The 27251-nt window shown below is 35.1% G+C and overlaps 1 protein-coding gene across 2 annotated transcripts in view; it reads left to right on the top strand.

Annotated features, from left to right (window-relative positions):
- The window catches only part of CDH18 (cadherin 18), a 465964-nt gene that overhangs the window by 119526 nt on the left and 319187 nt on the right, over positions 1-27251 (top strand). For both annotated transcript variants that reach the window (XM_075212928.1, XM_075212927.1), the window contains exon 2: positions 12097-12563. In XM_075212928.1, coding sequence (XP_075069029.1) covers positions 12216-12563 — 348 coding nt within the window. In that variant the 5' untranslated portion in view covers positions 12097-12215. The remainder of the gene's footprint in view (positions 1-12096; positions 12564-27251) is intronic.

Here is a 27251-nt window from a genome sequence, read left to right as displayed (position 1 = left end):
TTCTGAATCTATAATGCCAATTCTTTATCCATAAACTCTTTTTTTATAATTTTATACTATTTTTATTGGATTTAATTTAGTTTAGTTATAAACTAGGTGTATGATTTTTGTTAGGTTACAATATATATTTATCATTCTTCAATTAATTAAATTTATAATGAGTATGTTTACTCTAAATAATTTTAACAATACAGTTAGTAAGTGGTTTCGCAGCTAAATATATACAGGCTAGCTTCATATAATGCTTAGTGATGACTTTAACTGCAATACCCTTTTAACTTTTTTAATATTATAATGGAGCTGGGCATATGGGATATAGGCATGCCTTTACTCAATAGCTATATGCTGCACTTATTCAAAACACAGATGACATTGGCATTTCAGACTATCTGGCAAACATACATGCATTTTCAATGGGTCCAGCGATACAATCAGTTTCAGCTACATCTGAGCATAAGGTAATTAATCTATTCTGTGATGTTACTTAGTAAATTTCACTTTTTTTTTAAGGCCCAAAAGCATTTTCAGCAATTTTTTAAGATATTGTTTACATATGCATGAGATCATTTTAACGTGCAGCAGTCACCTACCGAGAGTAGGAGCCAAATTAATAGTCATAACAATGTAGCCTATAAACTCACTAGGAATCATATCCTTATGAGTTGTTTGTCATAATGTCACTCTATAATTAGGGTTCCCAATGAATTCATAGGCAGTAATAAGTATGGATTCCACTTACAAAATGGCGGCTTTCACTTTGGTGACAGCTTCATTCTAAAAGTAAATTTTAAATTAACATTTGGAAACAGACACACATTTTTATAAATATTTGTGCATCTTTAAATCACTCATATCCAAATAAAGTGGACTGCACTGTGGCATACATATAAATGCATTTAAATTGTATGATTAATAATTAACATTTTTGCTGTATTGTATCTAAAATTTTACTTGAGTAGAGTGAAAATAAAAATTTCAAGTTGTGCTTCTTTGAAAAAGATTTCTTTCTCAATTAGGCAAATATTGTGCATGTTCCAGCTCTACAAGCTTCGTACATCTTTTCAATTTTCCAGTTTATTAGAAAAGGGACACACAATGTAAATCTCCTGTATTATTATCATATTATCTAAGGTGTGTTTAACAGAAATGAAGAACAGGCATCAGAGATAATATTTTTAGTAAATCATTCATAGTTACTACTACTTTTGTTTAATTAAAATTAGCTTTTCTAAAGTAATGTCCTTGTATATGGGGGCAGCACAGTGGCCTAGTGGTTAGCACTTCTGCCTCACAGCACTGGGGTCATAAGTTCGATTCCCAACATTAGCCTTATCTGTGTGGAGTTTGTATGTTCTTCCTGTGTTTGCGTGGGTTTCCGCCGGGTGCTCAGGTTTCTTCTGACACTCCAAAAACATAGTGGTAGGTTAATTGGCTGATATCAAAATTGACCCTAGTCTCTGTGTGTGTGTGTGTGTGTGTGTATGTTAGGGAGCTTAGACTGTAAGGTCCACTGGGGCAGGGAATGATGTGAATGAGTTCTCTGTACAGCATTGTGGAAATAGAGGCGCTATATAAATAAGTGATGATGATAATGATGTATATGGAGTGATAAATAAACTTTATATCCTTGGTTCCTCTTTCCCATTGTTGCAATAGATGAATAAAGATGCCCACTATTGGTCACATTAAATGATGTAGAGTTGGATGCAATTTACAGTGAAATCGTAAGTGTAAATTGCATCCCATAATCTTCAGATCCGTGTGCCGTAGAATACTATGTAAATTGCACAAACACTCATCTTTATCTGCCTTAGGGGCCCGTGTGCATGATAAACTTAAGTGTATCATGTTTGTGTGCATGATACACTTAAGTGTATTAGCCACAGCGGCTCTGTAAGCAGATAAGTGAATAAATAAATAAATGAATATACAGATAGCACGACTGTTGGTTAAGCTGTTTGGGAAGGGGTGCACACCTTTTTTTTTAACGTAATTATTTTATTATCTCCTAGAGACATATCTTCAGCTGTTTTCAACTCAGAATAGCATATAAAGAGCGTGAACACCTTTACATTGCTAGGCTCGCCCACTACCTTCCCCATTCCACCTCTTTATGCAAAGAGAGGTGCTAGTAGGAGATCCGTGCAAACTGAGGCGGATCCTTGGTAAAAGTGCTTTTCAAGCAGATCAACTCTGCATCAGGACCTAACAGTATAATATAAATTTGTATCCAGAATGTACATGTAAAAAAAAGTCTGCAAAAGTGAGTTTTAATTTGTTTGTAGTTTGAGTTGTACATATCTTAGCAAACATGCTGCTAAAAATGTAGGAATGCATTGATATAAATAAATGCTTAAACATTTATTGATGCGACTGCAATATAATAGATACTCCAGTCATAATCATTAACTTTACTGGTATATATAAGTGTGTAAAAAATAAAAATAAGGATTAAAGGACAACACAGACTTCTAGTAGAGCTGCAATGCAAATGAAAACAAAGGGGCCTGTCCAAGAATGGCCTTATCTATTCATAAAGTGGCCTTTTCTCATTCATTCAGGATGTGGTTCTGCTTTATTTGTTTTAACCCTTGCATTTAGCCATGCAATAAATTTGGGAATGCAGAGTATTTATTTATTATGAAGTAAATTTTCAACTGTTTATTGTCTTTATTTGCTTTTAGTGGCAGCCATTACCTGCTTGGGCATGGTGACAATTAGCACTAGGCTAATTATCTCCACCTATACCAGTATCGTTTCCTTTGAGCTGAACATGGTCACCAGCCCTCAGTGTCTCCCAGGTTTTGTGAACGTAGTAGAGGCTTATAATGAGATAGATGTTAGCATCAGAAATATCGGAGACACCAATCAAAATAATACAGGAAACTGTATAACAAAATGTAGTTACACATACAGGCTAGATAAAATGGAGCAACTTCCAATAACCAAGCAGAGATTAGGCGCTGCACTAGAAGGGTGCAGGCACCCAATCAAAAGTCTTAATATCTCGACCCCCCATAACTGATTCAGCTACACTATGGTAATATGACCTCACTTTAAATTATTTGATCTTCCTCTAGGAAGAGTCAATAGTAACCAGATGTCTGGTGGGTAGAATCTGCACACAGCAGTGGTGTGTGCCTTCTTTCACTGCTCCTGACACATGTCCAATCAATTAATGGCTGCCAGGGGTTGCTGAGAGTTTTAGTCCCACACACTAAACTATTATTTTCTTAACTCTAACCTATATCCCTTGCCATTACCACCCAGTGGGGTTGGGAAAGCCTAAGTGCTATTCATCATGTGGCTAATTTACCCTGATTGGGCCACAACTTTTTCTATAGGTAATTTAGTTCAGTGCTGACAAGGCTGGGGTAGGTTCCCACTATAGCAGGGGGACCTATTGTTACGGGTCTCACTGTGATAGTTTTACCAACTTAGTCTTGCTAACAAGCATATCTGGAGATGCGGCTTACTCAGAATAGGCTGCACCTCTAGGGGCATTACACATTTATGTGTGAGTGTTCATACTGTAAAGATGCACTTGCGCTCCACCTCTCTAGGCATAGGGGGCTCAACTGCGACTTTGCTATAATCTATATGCCACAAAGCAGAACTTTACGCCTGGTTTTGTGTCCAACTCTGAACCAGGCTCTATATCCTGGAAAGGATAGAAAAGGAGGTTGAGGGCTAAAAATAGTGGTTTGAAAGTGTGTCAACAGCCCCTATAACCAGTAGATTGAGATATAAATATAAACGCAATCATTTATCATAAAAATATCTTTTAAAAATAATCTGAAGCAGAAGACCAAATAACCCCTGTATTTATAAATTAATTTATTATTTTATTTATTTAGTTATCATTAATAAATTGAATCTTATTTTCTCTAAAACATACACATTTTTTTATTTTACAATCAGCAGTACAGCATTTTTTTTTTAACATATCAGTATAATAATTGACACAAGATATGCAGTAACCTTCTAAAATAACGCAACCAATGTGGTTCAGCATATCTTTCTCCGTTTGTACATGCAATTCTTTAAAAGGAAGGAAAAACTAATAATTTTTCAAACCAGTAATCACCTAATCTTTAATCCAACAGACTATAATTTTACCTAAAGCCTGAAAAAACAAGAAATGCTTTAATCCTGCATTAACCAAGCCACAGGGTTGCTTGAGTAGAAGTATTATTGATAGCTGGCATTGCCTTTTTATTATTAGGTAAAAGGAATAAAAATCTAACAATTCTATTGTAGTGAGTAAGTGTAGGTAGAGATTAATTTGCACACTGTATGATGTAAACTATGAAATGTGTGCAAAATAGCTAAACCTGTTTGCAATTCACAATAATATATAGCAATACTTGATTAATAAAGATATGAAAAACAAGTCTCTTAACATAGTGGTGGGTTCACTCAGTGTGTACCAAGTTTAATTTATGCCACACAGTCAGAAGTGTTTGATTTATTTACTAATTTGTACTTCATTTATTAATATTTCAGCAGGAGTCAAAAGAATTACATAAACAACAGGGCCCACCAAAAAGAAAACAGCTTGCCACTGAACATTAAACCTGTTTTTTTTCATAGCAAATGAATATGAATATAGCAGCAGCTAAAAATTTAGCATCACACAGAAAAAAAATATTTGGATAAAATAGAAATTTATTTGGAAAATACTAAAAAAATTACCATTTTAATATTATCAGTATATAAGTAAACGGTGTGTATAAGTTTAAATTAGAAATATTAGAAACTCAATTTGGCATAGCTTGTACAGTATTCGTTATTTATTTTCATTATTCATTTAAAATTACTATAACAGCATTGCTGCTGCAGTTTTAAAATTGTTTCGGCCCTTAGAGCACTTCAATACCAATCATGACAAATGTACTGACTTTGATTTTCACATGATTTTTGGGGAATTTTAAGTATTCTTTTTCAATAAATAGTAACGTATTAGGCCAAAATGGGATGGGATGAATTGTGTTCAACATGCTAAGTGAGTGGAATTAATTTTTGTATATTTTGAAAAACAGGATCATTGCTAGGGACAAAAATTCTGTTGACAAATCTTTAAAATCTTATAATCTTGGAAGTTAAGGACAGTCAGTAACAATGTAGCAGTTGTAGGTACACACTACAGAAAAGTTCTCCCCATGCAATATCTTTAACAATTTTATCAGCGACTGAAAGTCCTGACCAGAATGTGAGTAAACACTTACATCGTTTTACATGATTTACCTTCAGAACTGTGCTCTTCATCTGTCATAACCATTGTGACAGATGAAGATTGTGACAGAAGAAAAGATTGTGACTCTGTAAACTCTATGGCACTGCTGGTCGTGAGTGCATACACATTCAGAATTTGCCCGACATTGTTCCATCATTTCTAGAGATTTTTATTCTGGTTATAAAATCAAATGAAATGATACAATGTGCTTTGGTACGATAAAACATGATCGTGGGAGCGAACACACTAATGTAATATCGGACCAAACAGTAGTTTATCATGTGATTGGCAAGTAATCGGGTGAAAAACCTGTAGTGTGTACCCTCTCCAATAAAATTGTTTTTAGTAGTATGCATTAGATAAGCACGTTTGGATTACAGACATGTACAATTATATAATTGGATTAACTAGATTTGTCCTTCCCTGTAAACATTTTACCTTATCTCATATATAGCTGTGAGTCTATGTTAAGATTGCAAATAGTAGGTGTTTTTATTTTTACTATTATTAATTTGTGATCACAGTAAAGGTGAACTCATTTATGAAGCTGAAAGAATCTCAGCCTTTAGTTTAAATACCATCCTGTGATAGCACGCACCTATTATTCTACCAGTTTGTAGTGGGGAGTTTATGGTTTAGCACATTAAGATGAGAATAAATTCTTCTTCAGATGGGGGAATCAGATCACATTGCAGCATATTTTTCTGAATGTTGGCAAGCCAAATTAGCATGACTCACATTGTAGCCACATGAAAAAATGTGTTGAAATTCCCAATATTTGCTTAAAACTAGAATATGAATGGGCAAGGGATTTAAGAAAGGAAATAAATATACAAGGCCGTAGGTCACTCTTAATGGCATGGGTGGCACACAGGAAAGATCCTTGCATTATATTAGGCATTCACAATATGAATAAGTTCTGTCATGGTTTTGATCTTTGGTTTTGCATTAATTGCTGTGAAATATGCCTAAAAAATACAAATTGCTTTTCTTAATGGCCAGCTGTGGAAACATAACATAGGCAGAGGAAGAGACAGAAAGATAAATCTTTTTTTTTTCTTTCCAAAGAATTATACCTACAATGATTTTAAAAAAGTGACCTCAGTCTAAACTTCTCACATATACGTTGTCTCAAACACATATAATATAATATTACACCTTGCATTCAGACAGGGAAATGTGAAAATTGCCCTAGTTCCAACCAATTGTGTTATGGTGTTATATGTCCTACAATCATTCTAACCACTAGCAGCAAATATCGTTCCTACTAAATTTAATATTGAAGATATAAGGAACGTAGAGAAAGAAAAAAATATTCAGTGCACATTGTATGTAAAGGCCCAATACTATAGAAGTGTATAGTTCATGGATTCATTTAATTATATGTTCATTTAATTAGAAAATACCACATTTTGTTCTTACCTCTTAATTGATTTACAATTTTATTTAATAAAAAAACACTGGTGGGTCACTTATGACTGATCTAATTAGCATGTCTTATAATTTTGCTTTAGCAATTTAATATGTGCCTTTGTTTCCCATTCATCTTAGTCATGATAATAAGTGTCAGTCATATTTAATACTTTATAATAGAAAATGCAGTACTGTGGGTGCTAGGTTAACCCCTTCACAATTGGTGGTGTTCTACAAGAATAATTTTCATGATTTTTCTCTATGTCAGTTTGCAAGTACTTTTTAGAATCCTTTTCTACCAAACCATATGTTATATTGTATTATATGAACATATATAGATTTATTTTGCTGATAGATTTACGGTAATGTATACATAGCTTTATTTACATCCATTAATTAGGGATAAACAGGCAAAAATCCCCAAAAACTTTTCTGAAATTATTCTGAAATATATTTTTTTCTATTGAGTAAGTAGTAACCAAATATGTGTACTTTTAATTAGGATCATATTGAGTTATAGAAAAAAAAATTAGGATTTTGTTTCTTTTGCTTTTTTACCTTTCATTTTTCTCTTTTTTTCACTCTTTTTAGACTGCAATAGATCCATGTGAGGATTAGTATGATTCAGCTAGCCCTAGAAAGGACCAAGGCAAATAAACTAGAGGAGGTCCCCAATTACGTCAGTTGGTGATGGCACTGGGATCAGTGGTATTTCCTGTGATAACATAATAGCACTTCCGTGCTACCAAGTTGTCCAGACAATGTTCAGTTTACAGCACTGTTTGGTTCATGGGGGCCAAGAACTGAACAAAATGGTTCTTGGCCCAGATGATTCTTGAGAATTGATAGCTGCTACAGATAGCCAAGGTCAGGAAATGAAAGGTTGCATAGGAGTGCTATTGGTCTATCTCCTTGATAATGTTTTTAAATGACAATCTTTGCTTTGGTATACAATATAATTTTTCATTGAGGGTTACACTCCACTGAAAGAACCTGATAAGACCACTTTCAAGTTGGTGTTGAAACCAAAGTGTTTTGCATGATTTTAAAATGAAGCCAGATCATGGATCACATTAGTCAACCTTCATGCTCCTTTTATATAATACAAGGGTTAACTTACAATAATGTCCCTAAAGTTTTCTCCAGAGCAGTACAACAGAAAAATATGCATGTTTCTTTATATTTCACTAAAATAAATTGGGCTGTGTAAAATTATTTCCTTTTTAGAATTTGGAGAAACAAGCCCATCTGCAAGGATTGGGATAGGTTTAGATCTTGAAGTAATATTTAGGATATAACTTTGGCTTGGGTTAGCATTTGTGCTAATGTTTGTTTAGATTAGATTTACATTTAGAACTAAGGTTAATATAAGAGATATGTGGCAACAGCTATTAGGTCAAGGTTGATGTTTTTAATTAAATATGTTTATTTTTAAATTGGACCTTAAATCTTAATATCCTCTTCAATCAATTTACTTGAAAAGAAAGTTTATTTGAAATAAATTCTTGCTTTCCTAGACTGCAATACTGTGTTGGTGGCCTTTCTATCCTGGCATACCCACAGCCCTTTTATTTTAGAATGATTCTCATAATCAAGAAGGCCATACTCCATACATAAATGTTAAAATGAAAAATTCTGCATTCAGATGGAGATGCATGAGGACTAATCTGCAAACTGCAAAGTGCGCAAAATGTAGAAATCTGTAGCATCAAATCAGATATTTGCATTCATTGTCTGAATTGCACTATGTAGTTCAAAAGTATAGCTGATTTGTTGAGTAACTGCACATTTGTACTTCTGCTAGTGAGTATCCTATAAAATGTCTTCTTATTTACGCTCTACAATTATCAGCCCAAGAGATTGGAGAGATATCATGTTAGTATTTGGTATTTATTTTATGCGGTGTTGTTTTTTCAATCCTGTTCATGACAGAACATATCATAAAATAAACATCGATGCTGGAAGAGCATGTGCTTGACATTTGGCAAAGTGAGAATGAATTATCTGTTTTAGATGCAGTTGCGTAGGGAATAAGGATCAGTATTGCCATCTAAGTTTCCAGTAGAGTGTATGTACTTACTCCTGAATAAATCCAGTTAAAAATGCAAGTTGGATAGGAGGTAAAACTTTCTTGAATATATTAGATAATTGAATGAAGAATGGGAGTAGGCAGAAACATACACCCCAAGCTGTAAATTGCAATCTGGGATATGTGAAATCAAGGTTCAGTTTAGCCGAAGTGATTCAATTTGCTGTTATAAGTGATAAGCTCCCTTCCTGCTGAGCCTACCTACTTAGCCCTGCCACTCATTCCCTCCACTGTCAGCAATCCTGGCAAAGGGCAGAAGCAGTTGCAACAGTACCAACATCCAGAGGATCTGAGGGGCCTTTGATCACAGTATACTATGTGGGCTCAGGGCTCCATGGTTCTTTTCTTGTGTCAACAACTATTTTACAGAAACAGTAGGATTTCTAGGATAGGTGCAATGTGTGAAGAAAAAGCAGTGTATGTAGATGAGCACCAGTGTATTTGTACTGAATAATATTATGCATAATCTAATTATGTTATGTTTATTTTCCGTAGAGAAGGTCATTATATATAATTAGACACTTAACATACATTTGAAAAAATATTTTATATAAACGATACATGCAAAGATGAATACGTAGATATATTTACTTCTTGTAAAAAAAATATTTTTATTAAAACTGTAGCTGACAATGCATTTACTTTGCAATAAAATATTTATAGCAACAGATATAGAGTATATAAATATACTGTGTTATGCTCTGTTTTTCTCAGTACATACCACAGATAACTGTCAGATATTGTATGATAGTCACGCAATAAAATCACCAGCAGTGCACAATTCATGTTTGATCCTTTGATTGACAAGAAGAAAAATGTGTTCCATACAGTGACCTTTAACATATTTTTAAAAAACAAGCACAGACTTTATAAAATGCATTATATGACAAAATAAGAAACTACTACAGAATGTTACCTACTTTAAATTCCCCATAAATTCCATTTCTCACTTACTGCAACTTGGTTTATAAATATTGATCTTAAAATGATAACAAGAATAGGAAATACACTCTTTCTTTAATAAAAATATTGTTTACAAATCATTCCTAGTAATTAAGTCTGAAATGTCAGCTGAACTATACATGAAATATAATTTTTATAATGAATATAATATAATTTAAATATATATAAATATAATGAGATTGATGTATAAATGCATAGTGATTGATACCTTGCATGAAGATTGCGGATTACCATGCTTACATGTATCTCAAACAACATTCTAACTTTTTAAACTTGTAATTATTATAACAATGTCTAGAGTATTCCTGCCATCCACAAGCAACTGCTTAGTAAAGTCTCGCTCACACATACAAGGCTATATTAAGGGTTCTTTCACAAAAAATTAACACATGTATTATATGCATTTTAGTGATGAGTTTTAATGCATTTTGTATACATTTTTTTTATATTGTGTATTTAATAATACAATTTCTTGCACTGGTAAAACGTTTACAAATCTCAACTCCAATAGAGTAGCTTCTAGTGCAGGTCACCAAAATGCACCAATGCATTCATCAAGAAAAACACAACATAAGTAATGGGTTTTCCGTGTAGGATAGCACCTAAACTTTCAGGAAGCAATCTTCTAGAAAACATTTTTTAGTTGTTAATTATTAATGAGTCATCAAGTTCTGCTTCCACTTGTATAACATACCAACCACATTCCTGGAGTGCCAACACCTCACTACTTCTCTATCAACGGTCTGTTTGAGGAATTGTGAGCGAGATAGTGTAGGGTGCTGTCAGAGAACAGGGTGAAATAATAGTAATCTGGTCCTGGTGGCAGCTATTAACCATGACTACAGCAGTCACACTTCCCTACACATCTGATTCTCCTCCTCCTCCTTATCAAGTGGCCCTGTATACTATGCATAGTGATATATACATAATGTATACATTCATACATTTTATTATTTTTATAATAACCAGTTTGTTAATTAATGTTTAATAGCTAAAATATACACATTAACTTTCTCAATATATAGTTATTTTTGCGATAGATAGATAGATAGATAGATACAGACAGATAGACAGACTTAAAATATGCATCTAAAATGTGATTAATATATAAAGGGTTGTCTAAAAAGTGCAACAGGCATCCCATATAGACCAAAGCTTGATTTTCTTTACCTCTGAGAACATGTAAAACTGGAATACTTTTCTGGGGAGAAAATTGCTCTTTGGCCCCTGCTAAACCCATTTTCAAAACTTTGAACTTCATTTAAATTATATCTAACCACAATCATGTGTATTTTATTAAATCCATACCCTGGAAAACTGTAGCAAATGGTCTTAGCAATGAATTTTCACACTTTGTGTAGTATATACACACATATATATATATATATATATATATATATATATATATATATATATGTGTATATACTACACAAAGTGTGAAAATTCATTGCTAAGACCATTTGCTACATATATATATTTTATATATATATATATATATAAAATGTATAATGAACTTTAGTGTGTCTACAGTTACAGTTTAAGATGTTTGTTGGACGAGTTCCAGGAGACCAAGATAATTGCCCATTGTCCCCATTGTCTCATTTCAGGTTTTTTACTACACAACTACACAAGACCTTACATTGCTTTAGATTTTCACAAATACCCAATAATTACCTCTGAAGTAATTTGCTAAGCTACATTCCTAGGTTAAATTGCGGTATTACGGCTCTTGACAAATTACTTTCTTTTGGGATACTGATGTATTATAAAAATATTAATAATATTTTTTAAGCTTTTTATGTGCAATTAAGAGATACCTCTATTTCCACGACCTACCCACCTGTACTTAAGTCAGTTGGTTGAAGTGGGGACTACTAGTAGCAAAGGTGCTTTCCTTACTTAACAGGTGTGACTACTAAAGTAGTAAGGACATCAAAGGAAATTATATAAGTTAAAATATTGCAGACTACCCCCAAAACTCAAGATTGTTTTGTTTTGTTTAAGAAAACAATAATATTGATTTGTAAACCATAACAGAATAAGTAAAATATACATGTATATAACATGATATGATATCGATAACTTGTAGACCCACACGTATGTAAATGCAATCAGAGTTTTCACCCTGTGTAATTGATCAATAAGTGTTATATCATGTAAATATAAGTCTTATCATGTCTAGTAATTCCCTACTTAATTACTACAACAATGTACACAAAATAATTGTTTATAATGATAATATTTGTAGTGTGAATGAAATGATTATGTGAATGAAATAAGGTTATATCACTACTACGATTTGGTGTCTTTGTTAACCACGTGTTTTTATAAAAAAAACCTAAAACCATGAAATTACCATTCTGATTGTGATTTTCTTTTTGCTTATTTCCATTAGATATAAAATGCTCCTATTCAGGACAACGTTATAAGGAATTCTAAAGAGACTCTGGACAGACATATTTTTTCAGGATGTAAATACCTTATTATCATATAAGAATCAACAAAAAACAATGGATGTACACAGAAGACCATATTGGACTGTATTACCAGATAGTGCTTAGCTTTATACCTAGCACATCCAGGACTGTTGGATTAAAAACTTGCAACTCTGTTAAGAAGGAAACACTTCCTACAATGAGATTTAGAAGCACATCTGGTATCTGTCCGTTCCTAGTATGTCTTTGTTTTGTGCAGAGATGTTATGGAGCAACACATCACACCTCTATAAAGGTGACCAGGAATCAAACCAAACACATAGAAGGAGAAACGGAAGTTCATCATCGGCCAAAACGTGGATGGGTATGGAATCAGTTCTTTGTTTTAGAAGAACACATGGGACCAGATCCACAGTATGTAGGCAAGGTAAAGCTATTTCCATCCATACTTATTCATGAAAATAGCACATTTGTATTATTTTGCTTTTTTATTATTGCATTTTTAAATGTTTTCCCCTTGTAATTAAACAAAGAAAAAATATGCAAAAAATAAGAGAATATGTGTAATATATTTATTTATTATAACTTATTTTAAGATCATAACAATTAAATAATTATTGCAAATCAAATAATGCAAGGCAATAACCAGTAGGTATGCACATGTTTTTATATTCCAGTAAAGTTAAGGGACAATAGAGAGCTTTTCCACGTACATTGAACAGTCAGGGAACTTTGTTGTGCAACAGTAGATATTCTTTGCAATTTACAGCAGGGGGTAAATGTATCAATATGCGGGTTCTTCAACACCCGCGTGTTCAGCCTCTTCCGCGATTAAATTTCAAGCGGCGCTGCATTGTAAAGGGAAGTTAACCCTTTACAATGCAGCGCCGCTTGAAATTTAATCGCGGAAGAGGCTGAACACGCGGGTGTTGAAGAACCCGCATATTGATACATTTACCCCCAGATGTGCATTAACAGTGCAAATATGATACATTGCAGTCATCAGTTGCAATTTCCAACATATTTCTGAATTATTAATAATTAAAGTGATCAAATTCATAATTCAAATTGTATTAAATAATACAATAGATTTTTGCCTAAACTAAATTACAGAACTTTGTAGTCCATTTGTAAATATGACTAGCAAGGAAAAAACCATACCATTTAATGTGTGTTAAAAAAATTGCATGTTATAAATTCCAGCCACAAGATGTTGGCACAAAGAATGCTTTTCACTTTGGAAGGTGATAGGTGTAACGACATACATTAGGAACCTTTCTAATTGTTAGGAAAGTCGGAAGGATTGTATTTATTTAAAAAAAATCTGAAAAATATTTGGGACAATGTCAATTATAGGGATATTCAACAAGGAGTTCTGTGAATAAAATAAATTCAGGTCTTTTGTACAGGTCATGGAAAGTGAAGGTGACTTCTAGTATAAATAATATAATAATTTACAGTAGGGTAATTACAGAGCATTATGGTGCCTTGTAAATTATTATTATTATTATTATTATTATTATTAATAATAGTAATAATAATAATATGCTTGATTCCTTATGATACACATGTTTTTCCTTTGAGATTACTATCTACTTTCTTGGCAATTTAACTTTTAGGAATCCTGCTATAAAAGAATACAATAAAATAAACTCCACTTTTGTGGTGATTTGTTTTTTTAACGTTACTTTTGCAAAATGTTGTGTTTGTGGCAAAGTGGATGGAGCTTTACTAAAGAGTGAAAAAAGTCATAATCAAAATAGTGGGTACATGTCTAGTGATCATAGAGAATGTAACTAATGAACAAAAACAGTCAGGTAGGGACTTTAATTTACTAATTTAAACATTTATGAAATATATGTCAGGGACTCAGGCAGAAGTAGAAAAACATTATAATGTAATTTTTTATTTATGAACAACACAGACCAGATAGGTGAGATGTCAGTGGCAGAAGTCTTCCGAACAGAGCAGCAGATGATGAGATACTAATGCAAAGTAGGAGCCAGAGAGAGCATCTGATTATTCAACTACAGAATCACCAAAAATGGATCCAGGTGGTTTGCTCAAATGTTATTGAACAGCAAAATCAGACTAACCAAAGTCCAGGAGTAGGCAGCAAACAACACAATTAAGAAATGAAGCTGGGATCTTGGAGCAGAAAACTTGGCACAGTCACAATCCAAAGCAGGGTCAATGAGGAAAACTGAAACCAAGTAGGATGTTGAAATATTGGAAACTAAATTAAATCAATGATCTGGAAAGATTTTATTCCCAGGCAGTAATTTAAATACAGTTGGTCAGAACAACAGAGTGTGAGGTGAAACACTGAGCACGTTCCAGAAGAATCACAGTGAGCATGCACAGGATCTTGGAATTTTCCACAAACAAATGAAACTGAGCATACACAGGGACTCTAATAGCTTTCTGCATTAATATTATTACTGGGCATACTTACAGAAAAAGGAGTAATCCAGACAGCAACCTGACAATATATATGTTTTCAAAGTTGAGTTATCCTTTAAATAAAACTCATAAATTCTGCAGCTCACCTAAACAAAGCATCATAACATATAGCACATTAATATCTGTTATTTATGAATATAAACATGTGGATATCCCCTTTAAGTATCAGAAACAATATCTATAAAAAAGACAGGTCTCTCACAATACTATTAGTGAGCTGCACATATGTTATTCAAACAAATTTCCCTTTAGGTGACATTGGTTTCATCTATCCACTTTTTTACTTATATTGCAGATTGTATTATAGCTCCACATAATATCCAGTTTTGGGTGTAATTCCAAATTGTGCACATTAACACAGAAACTACTTGCCCAGGTTCCATCATTCTAACCAATTAAACTGATAATCCGATTTTTGCAGCAGTTCAGTGCTGCTTTCCTCGTGCCTGACAACAGTGGGATTGTTGTCTTTTATTTATAAGTCACCACAAAACATCTGTAGCACCGTGCATGGAATTTACAGTAGTATTCAATACATAAAAAGTAACAATCCATAACACATTATGAAAAAAAAGAAAGAATAATTGTAATGATGCAAAGACCAGACATCTGCTAACTAACAAATTACATATAGGGGGATTTTAGGATTAATGTCGCACTAATTTGTTGTGTGGGCTACAATACTCATTAAATTAATATTATTTATTTTCTTTTCTGACTTCTCTAATAGGAGTCCTTATACGGTATTGAAAATGGTTTATATTGAGGTGCTACTAATTGGCTATAATTTACATCAACTGGAGGAAGAGACAAAGAGCTGAATTGAATTGTGGTGCACTATGTAGTCCAATGTATTTATCATTCATTACCTTATAGACCAAGTCACTAGTATTATTAAAACATAACTTTTATTTATTAATTTAATAAAATCATCTAAAATAGCAGAGAAATATAAAGTGAAAAAGTGAAATAAAGTGATTTTAAAATTACTGTGTATGACTATCTATGAATTGTGTATGAAGTAACGGAGTTGGGAAATCCTTGGCTGGATACAGCTATTACAGCGAAACATGCATTGGTGTTATTGCTGGATAAGACCATTAATTTTCAAATCCAATATGCTTCAGTCTACATTAATACCTATTAATGATAGCTATATAGTTTGATATTGTCCAAACCCTGAGTTAGACCTCCGAAAGGTAGCTAGCAATTAACTCCCTGTCATTGGATTTAATACAACTCACCAGATTATTTAACTGGTGTACTGGTTTATATAACAACCTTGGGAACAGTAGACGGCTACCTAGAAAAGTCTATGACAGTACTACTTTAGGAGGCAACGTGGATACCTTAAATCTGCATAGTCAATCTATATATATATATATATATATATATATATATATACATATATATATATATATATATATATATATATATATATTCTAAAGGAATCTGCAACTGAACTATTGCGTTTAATTCATGATTGGATATGGTGATATCCTACAACAGATTATTAGACTATTTGGAGATACAATAACTAAGTATTCTGAGTAAATATTATAGCTTTAATTAAATCATTAAAAAGGCATTCTTGCATAGGAAGCGGTAATTATTATGGAACTTTCCCAACTCCGTTACTTCATACACAATTCATAGATTATAGTCATAAACAGCAATTTTAAAATCACTTTATTATACTTTTTCACTTTATATTTCACTGCAATTTTAGATGATTTTATTAATAAATAAAAGTTATGTTTTAATAATACTAGTGAATTGGTCTATAAGGTAACAAATGATATACACATTGGAATACATAGTGCACCACAATGTAACTCAACTCTTGGGGCTAGATTTACTAAGCTGCGAGTTTGAAAAAGTGGGGATGTTGCCTATAGCAACCAATCAGATTCTAGCTGTCATTTTGTAGAAGGTACTAAATATATGAAAGCTAGAATCTGAATGGTTGCTATAGACAACATCCCCACTTTTTCAAACCCGCAGCTTAGTAAATCTAGCCCTTTGTCTCTTATTCCAGTTGAACTAACAAATTTCACACACATAGTTTGGTAATGCAGATCAAGTTATTTATAGGACAGTGAGTGAGAGTGGTAGTAATGTCCAATGTGAAGTAGGCCTGGGCTCAAGAAAACAGCTAGCAGGCATAGAGATACAGAGGGTGATGTAATAGTAGAAGGTAAACACAAGGAAAGAGGGCCCTGCTTGTAAAAGCTTACATGCTAAACTGAAGACAATGTCACAGATAGGGTGACACCATGTGGGGAAATGAAGGTGATAGTAGATGCTAAGGAGTTTGGCTGGGTAAACACTACTGTGTTTTCAGATAATTATCGGGCCAATCAGATGATAAACAACTGATTAGCCCAATATTACTGTAGTGTATGCCCTGAAATGATGAATGATTATTGTTACAAAGCACATTGAATCGATGAACGAGATTTTTTAACTGAACTAAAAATCTCGTTCAACGACGGAAGGATGTCGTTCCAATTCTGCAGTGCGTATAAGCTTTGCAGAATTGGAACAACAGATGAAGGGGGGAAGGAGAGCAGGCACACATACCTTAAAAAACTGGAGAGGCAATGTCTCAAGCATTCCGTGTGGAGTGAAATGCAGGCTGAGAGCATGGGGGCAGATCCCTGCTGAGCGGTGGTCTAACAGTCAGCCAATCAAATGTATGGGCCTCCTGCCAATCCTGGCAACTTGTCCAATCTCATGATAGAAGAAAATAGGGAAATACAGTAAAGAAGATGGCTTAATTAGTTTGTGATATGAACCAACACAGTGGGCAAATAATAAAATATATAATATATAATCATTTTACTAAAACATAAATGAGCATGTAAACAACAAATTCAATAACTTAGCAAAGCAATGATATTTAGTGTGGTGCAGTGCCGTAACTATACATTTTGGTGCCCTGGGCGAGACAGGGCACTGGTGCCCCCCATCTAAGGAGGGGGGGGTGGGGGAGGGTTGGTAGGAGGACAGAAAGAGAGAGAGAGATTTTAACTTACCAGAGTTTGATGCTTCAGCCGTTAAGTTCCGCAGTGGAACGCATGTGCTTTCCACTGACAGGAAGTTCGGCTTTTAAATGCCGAACTTCCTGTCAGTGCGGTGGAACTTAACGGCTGAAGCATCAAACTCTAGTAAGTTAAAATCTCTCTCTCTCTTCAGCCCTTAAGCGGAACTTAAGGGCTGAAGGCAGGTAGCGGGCGGCTGCTGCGCCCCCTTGGCTTTGCGGCCTGGGCGACGGCACCGCCCGCACCACCCTCGTTACGGCACTGAGTTAGACCTAGGGAGCTTAATATCTGATTGATTGCTATGGATTGCTATGGGTTACAGAACATGTTCCCTTCATTTACACCCAACGACACATTACCAATATACACGGATTAGTCACAACCATAGTTACCTACTCTCCCAAAATGTCTCAAAGACTCCCGAATTTTTGAGAGTTCTCCCGGGAGAGCAGGGCAACCTCCGATATCCTGTCCACTTTGTTAGTGAAGAGGGTGGAGGGTGGGGCTAATCGTGTCATCCTGGGGATGAGAGGAGGTCTCCAAAGTTGGCAAGTATGACCACAACAGTAAAACCACCTGCCTAATATTGTGTAGGTCCCCCTTTGTGCCGCCAAAACAGCTCTGACCTGATGAGGCATCTCTAAAGATGTACTGTGGTATATGGCAACAAGACGTTAGCAGCAAATCCCTTGAAACTAGCCAGGCCCGGGATAGGTAAGGATCTCGGATGAGTTTGAAGCCCCAAATTTGTAAACCATATAGCCACTCAAGCAGAGCAGAGGTGAGAGATTCTCTGAGGTGCAAAAACATATATCTTAGTGATAGACAATTTACTACAGAAAGCTCTGTGTCATTTTGTGAATCAATCTGACTTAATTGTCCCATATTTCTCAATTGTGTTTCCTCACACACCCCAAGTCTTAACTAGTAAGTAGTGACTCTGGTTTTATGTCCTATTTTATTTCTGAAACTTATTTGTGCAACTTATTGTATGCCTTGTCATTAACTTTTTGTAACTAAGCCTTGGAAACATGTTTCAGATTAAAATACATTTATGTGATTCTTTGCGAATTTACGAAGCCCAGGGAGGTTCATGCTACATGTGTAAGTGATTTAAGTGTGAAACATTAATAAGTGGTTTTGGTGAACGTAAGTCCTTTGTGATGGCAGAAAAGGTGTATTCATTGCTAAGTGACTAAGGTGACGCCAGTCACGGCCAGCTGTTCAGATTGCTGTATCTGGGACAGTCTGGGCGTTCGTGACATTCCCCAAAATCCAATCGTTGTGACATTCTCGCTATAACACCATGGAAACCCCATTGAGGGGTTATAATGAAGATATTGTTATTATTCACTTGGGTTTCAATAAGTATTCAAGGTACAATAAGAAATTGATCACTTATTTATAGAGAATGGAGAGGCTGCATTCTCATGAATATTGGCTAAGGTAACACATTATTTGTCTCTACTATATGGACACACTTTAATTCCGAAGAGGTCAAATGTGCTGAGACGCAGCACATAATCCGCTTTTATGGCACTGTGAGCCACAATGTCTGGGTGCACCTAGATTTCTACCAAAGCCCCCGTGGCTTTGCAGAGCAAGGTGTTGGTGATTATGGATGAGCAGATATTTGCACTATCCAATGGGAGAGGTTGAGTTAAGTCAAGGTGTTCCTTGTTAAGAGTAGCCATTCATCCAGGCACATAGTTTTGCCGACCGGTGAACAACATTATAGAAATAAGATAAAAGGGTAGAGAGGGCTTCATTTTAATGATATTCCTTGTTGTGTTGAAGAGTGCAGAGTCTTTCTACACCTTCCAGTGGAGAACTTTTGATGGCACACTTTGCCCAATGTAAAAAAAAAAAAGCTTCAAACATTCAAAAAGCGCCACATGTAATAAAGTCAGTCCCAATGTCTCCTCGTTCTCATGATAAATTTAAGATAGAAATATAGCTAACCCGAGCAGTATTGTAGGAGAAAAGCATAAAAGTTTAATTCAATAAAAGGGGTGATTCTAAAGTGGCAGAAGGTTGGACTTTGATGTGTACAATTTATACGTTTGCATAGTTCAACCCTTAAGAATTTTCCGACACCCTGCAAACCTATAGCACACTTCTAGATTACATAGGTCCTCTGAGAATGGCAAATAGAAGAGCACCTTGAAGTGTGCTAGACAATTTGCAGTACACATCCAGGGTCTGAATTATTAAGGAGCGCAACTGCTTATTTTGTGTATAATGCACACAATTACTCTGCGCATGTCCAGTACTGGACCATACGCCACAGAATGCAGCAGCGTTCAATCCACCTTGGAGCGCAAAGGACACTTACGACAGTCTACAATTTCAGAGAGGGAACAGGGCGAGGAAGAGGCCTATGCCCATAATCAAGGTTCAGTAAGGGCGTGCCAAGCTCGAACGCACGAGGCAGCGTCTGATCCAAGTTCTGAGAATCTCTAAGGTACTTGTTTTTCAGCCGTAGCTCTTCCTCCAGCTACAGGGCTAGTCTAAGTCCTCATTACTAGTGATGACGGATAAGTATACATGCTAGAACATGTGTTTGCTGTCAGAAGCAACTGTAAAAATTAATTTTATGTACAGTAGACATACATCGTAATAGATGTTTTTCATGGGGGGGGGGTTTCTTTTTTGTATTTTTTAATGTTTTGTCATTAAGCGTCTTGTGTAGTAGAGAAGAGCAGACCTACAACCGTATTCACCAGCGCAAGTATCTTCACGTCCGCTCCTTGTTGAAAACAGACGTGCGTATACCCATTGCACGTGCGTTTTTTTTTTAGAAAAAAACGCATATTGCGTTAGTTTTGCATGCCTTAATGAAACAGGCCCCCAGTCTTTTGTTTTCTGCTAGTTTTTCTTTAAGCCCGTTAATGCGTTTCAACTTTGCTGCGTGCTGTAAGGTTCCAGTTCAGAAGGTGTCCTCCCACCTTATTATTTTGCTATGCTCTTCGTACTGAACTGGTTTGCTCTCTGTAAAGCAGTTGATTAGAGACTCATGTTAGTGGACCTGTCACTTAGCTGTTATCATTTTACTGATAGTGAGAGATGCATCTGCAAAGTTAGTAGATGATCAAAAACAAGTCTGGGTCAGGTTTATGGAAATGGTTAACTGGGTAATAGGTGCACGGAAATTACGTAGTTATTCCAAAGTACAGCATTGCAAGCTAAAGCTAACATCCCAGCATTATAAACTCCAAGATAATGAATCATAGTTACAGTGGAAATATCACTTTAATTTTTTTAGGATTTAATGTATCTATATAAATACCAGTTGTACACTCCAGAAATGTGCACATTTTTACTTATTTTATTTAATAATATATCATAATGCCAGTGGTGTTAAATGCAAAGAAAAAAATGAGGAAGTATAAAACAGTCTCTCTAGTAGAACCATGGCCCCGAACAATGTAGATTGAGAAAGAGAGATGAAACGGCAAATATATAATATTTTCACAAATGTATTGCAACGTAAAACAACAACCCCACGTAGAAGATTTTTTTTCTTCAAAAAACCTTTTAAGCATGTCATTGATAGTTATTTTGCACAGCTAGCCTCCTACAGATCACTATTTCTTATACCAAAACTCTGGTTGGCAAACCAAAATGTCTGCCAGACACACAGCCTGTCTGCTACACAGAAGGAGAAGGAGCATGTCATAGAGCAGAAAGAGCTCAGAGGGGGGGTTCCAAAATCTCTCTGCTCACTACATCATGTGCCAAGTGACTGTGGTTACCATGGTAGTCCAGAAATATAAATCAGTAACACTAGCCTTAAGAAGAAAAAAAACAAGGAAATATGGTAAATTCCAACATTCATCTTATAGCTTCTCAATTTGTTTTGATTGCTACTTTAATATCTTTGATAATTTCTTTGAGAAGTATCCACTTTGAAATCCATATTAAAGGGATTCTCAGTATATTTTAAAAAGGAGCCCTTAAAAGTTACAGAACTGAGAAGCTCCTACCATAACTCATCACCCTTCAAAGCTGGGCTACAGGTTTTTGGCACCTTAGCTAAAATATATGTATTTGACTAGTAGGTAGAAAAGTCAAAATAATAATAAAATACCATTATTACTTTGTCTTTTGTGTCCATTGTGAGTTGAGGCATTGTCATCTGCTTCTGTGGAAAGGTAAAGAATTCGAAGCTTAGCGAAGCGAGGAGTAGAACTTTCCATGCAGCATTTGGTGATGACTCATCAGAGGTGGTCCTAAGCAGTGCCGTAACTAGACATTTTAGTGCCCTGGGCGAGACAGGGCACCGGCGCCCCCCATCTAAGTGGGAGTGACATTTGTCAAGTGGGTGTGGCCAACCTAATGTGGGGGTGTGGCTAGCATCTGACCACTTTCTGCAGCAATTCTTTCAATTTCTCTCTTCATAGGATTCAGGAATAGCCAAAAAAAATTTCCCTTACTGTCAACACCGGATATAAGGCCAGACAAAGCAATTACCCTGTGTATTACACTGTATCAGTAGGAGATCGGTATATACTGCATTGTATATTATACTAATGTAACCTCATTTTAATATATATCAGCAGAGTGAAGAATATACATCTATGTTTAATGCTGCAGTGAAGTAGTTATGTAAATGGGAAACGCAGGTCGGCCCTGTCTCTCTCTTGAAAGCTTCATGCTATCCAGTAAATAGAATCACACATCGCCTCACAAATATGATTTACCACTCTCGGAATGTAAATTCTGCCTGACAGCTCCACACTAAACAAGCCCATTTACCGAGGTTCAAATGGCTCAGCTGACTGCTCCGCTAAGCGCCCTGCTCCCACACTCCAATCTTTCACAACCTTGAGACAGCGAAGTGTTCGTGCCCGCAGCCCGGAGGTACGGGGCGGCTGAGTCCCTTGTTGACCTGCGCTGGGAGAAACGATAGCAACTCACCACAGCGCCCACAATAATGGAGAATTCAGCTTTTCACTTTCTTCCGCAGTGGAACGCATGTGCGTTCCAACAACAGGAAGTTCGGCATTTGGAACGCAAATGCGTTCCAAATGCCGAACTTCCTGCTTTCACATGCGTTCCACTGCATGGATTGTTGCTTGTAGGAGAGCTGAATTAGAGCGGCGATTCCTCTGGGCTGCGCCTCCTTGGGCTTGCGCCCGGGGCAGTCGCACCGCCCGCACCGCCGTCGTTACGGCTCTGGTGTGGTGTGTTATATAAACCACTCTTTTGGACCTATAGAATAACTATAAGCATCAAATGATCATGGCAAACCACCATAAGTATAGAAGTCTCTATAACAACAATTATAGTGATAGACTTAAAATAACTTGCTGTATAAAAGAATAAAAAGTCAGGGTGGCAACTGATACTTGCACATTCATAAAACATCATATGTAAACTTAGCTGATGCAAATTAAAGGAGGTGAATAGGGGTATTTAAAAGCCAACTTGATACCTTTATCAGATGAATGTGAGCAGACTGTATAAGCTGTCAAACAAGATTTCTTATTTAACCACAAATTTGCAGCAAGCCAGGCTTCCTGTATGCAAACAGCAGTTGATGCAAAGTCCTGTATGTAGGCAGCTGCGCACATCAATTAACTCCTTAGATAACAGCACCATAAAGGGTCATCTAGCTCCATAAAAATTGCATATTTGGAAACAGCTGATTTTATAGCAGAGTACAAAAAGTATATATATATATCTGTGGATGAGTCACGTATGAATCAGCTCGTGTAGATGTTGGGTCCGTAGTGTTAAACAATCACTTGAAATAAAGAACTGACGCATTTCATTACCCAAATGATAATTTTATCAGAGGAAAGTGTCCGGCTCTCAGTTCTACAGACAGCAGTATGAGATCTCCTTCAATTCCCTTCCTTATATACACCATTCATTAGAAATCACTTGTTTCAGCTGTAGCACTTAGTTTCAATTGCTTTAACATACAAACTCAATACAAAAAAAAATAATAACCATAAAGCTAAAAAATATAACTCACTGTGTTGGTGTAAAACATTCTTCTAAATATCCAAATAAACATAGAATAAATCTAAGCTTTGTATGTCTACAGCAAAAAGTAAAAAAATATTGCACATTCTAAAATATATTTAGTGGCAAACCGTCCTAACAGGAGTAGCCTGTTAGGACAGTTTGCCAAGGTTTACCAAGGAGTACTGTATTTTTGTATTTTGTACAGTGCTGCGGACACCTTGTGGTGCAATATAAATAAAGAATAATGATAACAACCACATATATAATGTATAATAAATATTAAAACATTTCATACAATAAAAACCCATTAAAAATATATAATCTTCCACTAGTGGTTCAAACTCAAGACCTCAAGACTATTCACAGGGATGTTGTATACTGCTCCAACAGGTTAAGCTATTAAACAGCCTGTATGAATTTCCATAACTAATGACTGGTGATTTTGTTCAAAAAGAAGAGAGAAAGAAATCTTAGGATAACAACCTTAATGCATCTTAGCAGAAAAAAAAATTATTTTATTATTTAACTTTAGGTCAATTACTATAAGTACCTATAGAAACATTAAATCACATTGTTTAATCCCATATTTTCATTAAGTCCTCAAGCTGCATTACTGTCTAGTATCTTCTAGTTTATTTAATCGTCAATATTTAACTAGATATTAAATGATTAAAGGAAAAGAAAAAAACATTTCATATTAAAAAAAACAATTCATACTAGAAAAGCAATGTAATCCTCCACCTTGGATTCAAACTCATGACTTCCATAGTGTTCACAAACATTCTACATTCTGCTCCAGGTTATTGAGCTACTGATCGGCCTGTTTACATTTCCCAAACTAATAACTGATAGTTGAATGCAGGGGCAGATAGGTGAGAGGGGGGAACAAAAGAGGGTTAAGGGGGTGATCTTCAACTAATGACATAAAAACAACTTTACAAAAAAGGTGATGGATTATTTTAACTTTTTACATTTTTGGCTTAGGTTCAACTTCTGTGGATACCTATGGAACCATCAAATCACATTGTTTAATTCCACACTTTCATTGCATGTTTAGTGAATGGATCCAATATGTCTCCTGCCTGCATAATTTATTGAAATTATCTTCCCCTTGTAAGGTGAATCTGATATACTCAATGCCCATAACTACTAGATCTTTTGGATCTGAGTTGTGTTTGTCCATATAGTGCCATGAGACATGTGTCAAAGATTTGTTGATTATATTACGCTGATGTTTCAGGTACCTCATTTTTAAGGATCTGGTGGTCCTATCCACAAAGAGTAACTGACAATTACATCTATGCCTATACATTACATAATTGGTATTGCAATTTATAAACTTTCTCACTGAATATTTAGTTCCATTGTGTATTAAATACTTCTGTATATTGGAAATATGATTACAGGTCAAACATCTAGAACTGCTACATTTATAGCAGCCATTGAGTTTTGTTGTTAACCACTCAAGATCAGTGTCGTTAATTTTGTGCCTTATATCATGTAAAAGACTGGGTGTCGCTAGATTTTTAATGTTGGTTCCATTTCTAAACAATTTTTGATTTAAGGGGAAGGATGAATTTTAAAGAGGGGTCTTGTTTTAATATAATATAGTTATTTTTGATATTTGCCACCTCACTTGATATTGTATTATATTTAGAAATAAATGCTAGATCAAAATTATTCGTACTTAGTTTTTCATTCTCAAAATTGGTAAATTGTGTTTAGTTTGTACACATGAATTGGCATGCTGATAGGGGCTTTATTTTTTCCTGACATTGGTAATATTGCTAAAACTATCACATCGTTTGAATTTTTTGTAGTATTTACCCAGCCTCAGAGGGAGGGTTGGTAGGCTTGAATAAAGAGATGAGCTTTAAGCATGCTTGAAGCCTTGGGAAAGTAGAGGTTAATCTGATAGGCAGTTGGAGATCATTCCACAGGTTGGTGAGCAGCCTGGTCAAAGTACTGGAGGCGAAAGTAGAAAGAGGTAGTCAGTGTTGTAGTGAGGGATGATTATTGGCAAAATACGCTGCCTGTAAGAAAAAGCCTATCTTTGGAGAATTTGTGGGACCTAAGGTATAAGCCTGTAGTAATGTATAACCTATGGTGTATTCCACCCAAAGCTGAATTTTCAATTTAGGGTGGAAATAAGTGTTATTTGCCAGAACTATGGTGTAAAATACATATATTTTTACTCTATTAGATTTAGCTAATTATTTAAAAAAGAAAATGCTGAAGGCAATAAAAGTAATAAAAAAAACACACAAAACATTAGGTGCTAATGGATATATTAGGGTGCTTCACTTAACTGCTGCTACACCATTTAGCAGATACTGTACCAGCTCTATAATCAGAAAACAACAAATCAACATACAAGGAAACACTGTTTAAAATGAAAAACAAATATATTTACTTTAGTTCTAAATTAAAAATAAATTGTAAGCAATAAAATCACAAATAAAATATCACATGTAATGATCACGTTAAATGTGGTAAGTAAAAGAGGAAATTCACATTCCAAATTTATAATCTCAAATTTCCTCCAGCTCAATCATGCTCATGAAATGTTCATATTGTAATTATCTAGCCACTTGCAAATATCAATCCTCATAAACAGATTTATTTTGTTCCAAACTTTGTGTTTTTACAGATCCAAATATTTGTCCCCTTAATAGAACCAAGATGAATTGATATTTTGTTAAGGATAGTCTATATATGCAGTCAATATATTCACAGCATTAGGGACCAATCCCATAGAACATTCACATGGTAACAAACTTGATCATTTTAGGCAACAAATAGAAGCCATAAGGAAAGTTCTTTTTACTGCTAAATAATAAATTGTTTGCTTTACCTTAGTCCAAGAAAAGAAGAAAACTGCACTTGGTTCCAATGAGACTGGAATATCTGTATACGCGTTGTTCCACAAGCAAATATACACGTTATTCAGTCATGAGCCGAGGATTTTAGACAAACTCTCTCTGCCTCTTTAAGGGTGGATTCATCAGAGGTAAATAAATAAGTTTAACCCTGATTAAATAGATTGCAATCTAATTGGAAGTGTTGAGTACAAAACTATGGTAGTCACAAAATTTCCTAAAAAGAAAACTACATTTATCACAATATTTTTTTTTATTTTGGTGGGTCATGAATAAAATATTACATTACAATAACAGAATCAGTTAAGTATAATCAGGACATTTGTTAAGATTGTCATAAGCAGTGCAAAATAAATAGTTAATGCAGAGGCGTTATATGCTGGAATATTAAGTAATATGACTCATTTTTTGAAAGGGATATGGATGGAGATAGGCATTTATGGGATGGGGGAATGATAGAGGTCTTATTGTAGGAACACAACCTTCCTATATTCTAGTATAAGGAGTGGTGAGAAATTTCCCATCATAGTTAGGTGTTCTATTGAATGTGGGGAAGGTTAGGATAAGGTAATCTTAAATCATCAGAAAAACTAGTGAGGTAGGGCTATTCATCACGCATGTTCCAAGGAGGTAGATCAAGTGTTAGAAAAGGTGGGCTCTAAATGACCTGCTCTCAACGAATAGCAAAGGGGTTCAAACATGACCAAATACAGGGCTCCTGTTGTGAAGTGAATAGGTGTCTTTTTTCATTGC

Source organism: Mixophyes fleayi, chromosome 5 (assembly GCF_038048845.1).
Source record: "Mixophyes fleayi isolate aMixFle1 chromosome 5, aMixFle1.hap1, whole genome shotgun sequence".
NCBI lineage: Eukaryota > Metazoa > Chordata > Amphibia > Anura > Limnodynastidae > Mixophyes > Mixophyes fleayi.
The sequence above is the reverse complement of the archived record's forward strand: the minus strand, read 5'-3'. Positions and strand labels throughout refer to the sequence as shown.